This window comes from Crocuta crocuta, unplaced genomic scaffold, assembly GCF_008692635.1.
Source record: "Crocuta crocuta isolate KB4526 unplaced genomic scaffold, BGI_CrCroc_1.0 scaffold72, whole genome shotgun sequence".
NCBI classification, from domain to species: domain Eukaryota; kingdom Metazoa; phylum Chordata; class Mammalia; order Carnivora; family Hyaenidae; genus Crocuta; species Crocuta crocuta.
This window is the reverse complement of record NW_027529427.1, coordinates 4,688,055-4,689,919: the sequence shown is the minus strand read 5'-3', so window position 1 is coordinate 4,689,919 and position 1,865 is coordinate 4,688,055. Positions and strand designations below refer to the sequence as shown.

At 57.4% G+C, this 1,865-nt stretch overlaps 1 protein-coding gene across 1 annotated transcript in view; it reads left to right on the top strand.

The window, feature by feature from the left end:
* Positions 1-628: 628 nt before the first annotated feature.
* CCND2 (cyclin D2) overlaps positions 629-1,865 on the top strand; it is a 31,116-nt gene continuing 29,879 nt past the window's right edge. Inside the window, exon 1 of the mRNA XM_077759171.1 lies at positions 629-1,099. Within this exon, the coding sequence (XP_077615297.1) occupies positions 905-1,099 (195 nt within the window). The 5' untranslated portion in view covers positions 629-904. The remainder of the gene's footprint in view (positions 1,100-1,865) is intronic.

The following is a 1,865-nucleotide window of genomic DNA, read 5'->3' as shown; positions in this document are numbered from 1 at the left end:
CGCCTGTAGCGCCCCCATGAACCGGCTGGTTTCTGCTCCAGGGTCACATTCTATCACGTCGGAGAAGCCACCCCTCCCTCCTCACACCCACCCCTTCCTCTTCTGCGTCTCCACACACTAATGCGGAGGTGGGGGCTGGGGGGGGTACCTTGTTCTGGTCCCTTTAATTGGGCTTTTGAAACGGCCTTGCAGTGATCAGGAACTTAAACGTCCGGGACATAACCTTTATCTCTGGATATCCGAGCTTCCTATTTTCTAAAATCGCCCTCCTTATTTTTCACTTAAGGGATCTGTTTCAAAATCGCAGGAGCCCACCCCATCTTCAAGTAATCTCCCCGTCATTCTCGGATCTCACATACTGGGGCAGGACTGTAGGGATCAATTTTTTAAAAGCCAAAGTTGGAGGGTCGTATTTTGGCATGATACAACCTATAGAATATGCGAAATTGGAGGGACNGGGCCAGCTGCTGTTCTCCTTAATAACAAGAGGGGAAAGGAGGGAGGGAGGGAGGAGAGATTGAAAGGAGGAGGGAGGAACGGGAGGGGAGGGAAGGGGAGGAGGAACCGGAGAGGGGAGCGAGGCGAGAGGGAGGAGAGCTAACTGCTCAGCCAGTTTGCGTCACTGCCTCGCAGAGCAGAGACGAGCGAGCAGGGGAGAGCGAGACAAGTTTGAAGGGGAGGGCAGGCAGAGTCAGCAGCCTCCGAGGCTCTCTCTCCCGCCGCCCGTCCCTTCCCTCTCTTCTCCCCCAGCCTCTCTCCCTCTGCCCCATAACTCCTCTTCCAAAAACCCCCTATTTAGCCAAAGGAAGGAGGTAAGGGGAACCCTCTCCCCTCCCCCCTCCCAAAACCCCCCAACTTTTCCAGTCCGGAGAAAGCAGGGGAGCGAGCGGGCACCCGGCTGGCCATGGAGCTGCTGTGCTGCGAGGTGGACCCGGTCCGCAGGGCCGTGCCGGACACCAACCTGCTCTACGATGACCGCGTTTTGCAGAACTTGCTCACCATCGAGGAGCGCTACCTTCCCCAGTGCTCCTACTTCAAATGTGTGCAGAAGGACATCCAGCCCTACATGCGTAGGATGGTGGCCACCTGGATGCTGGAGGTAGGTCTGCAGATAGGACACTTGCGCCCCCCACCCCAGCGCAGGGACCCTAAAACTTGGAGAGGGCAGGCTCCGCGCTCGCCTCCCCGCTCCTGGGCGCGAGGTTACCCCGCGCCCTTGGGCGAGACGCGTGGCTTCATTTCTGTTCCTTGAAGGATGCAGAACTAACTGGGGGAGGGGGGAAGGAAGAGGAAAATCTGGGATAAACGAGGCTGTCCTGGGGCGGGGGTGGGGGAGCATCCCGCGCGCGTGTGCCTGCATGTGGCTGCTGCTTCTTCCCACCCCCATCTCGACCTGTCTTTTGCGAGACCGCCGCTGCTTTCGTTGCAGCGAAGAAGGGAGTAGGAGCGTGAAATCGAGACCCAAAAGTAAAAAAAGAAAAGAAAAGAAAAGAAAAACAGCNGGGAGAATTCAGGAGCCCCGGAAGTCGCATTGAAGAAACGTGTGTTTTAGGGGAACCCAAAAGAACCACTTCTTTACCCTTGCTCCAAATCTTTGCCGAGCAAGCCGTGTGCCCACGTATGCACAGCTCTGGACCTGCCGTGGTTTCGCCATGTTGCTTTGCAAACTCCGGTTGGAAAGGCTGGAAAACGTCGCCCGCTCCCCCCTCGCACCCCATTATCCCGGCCACCCCACTTGTAATAGTGCCCTTTTCCCCAACCCCCACCTCACGAAGGTTACTTACAGTTTGGCTTTCCAGTTTCCTCGCTGCGGAGATTTGGGTGGGGTAGGAAGGGGGGAGGAGGTGTGTGCAGGGGGGGGGATG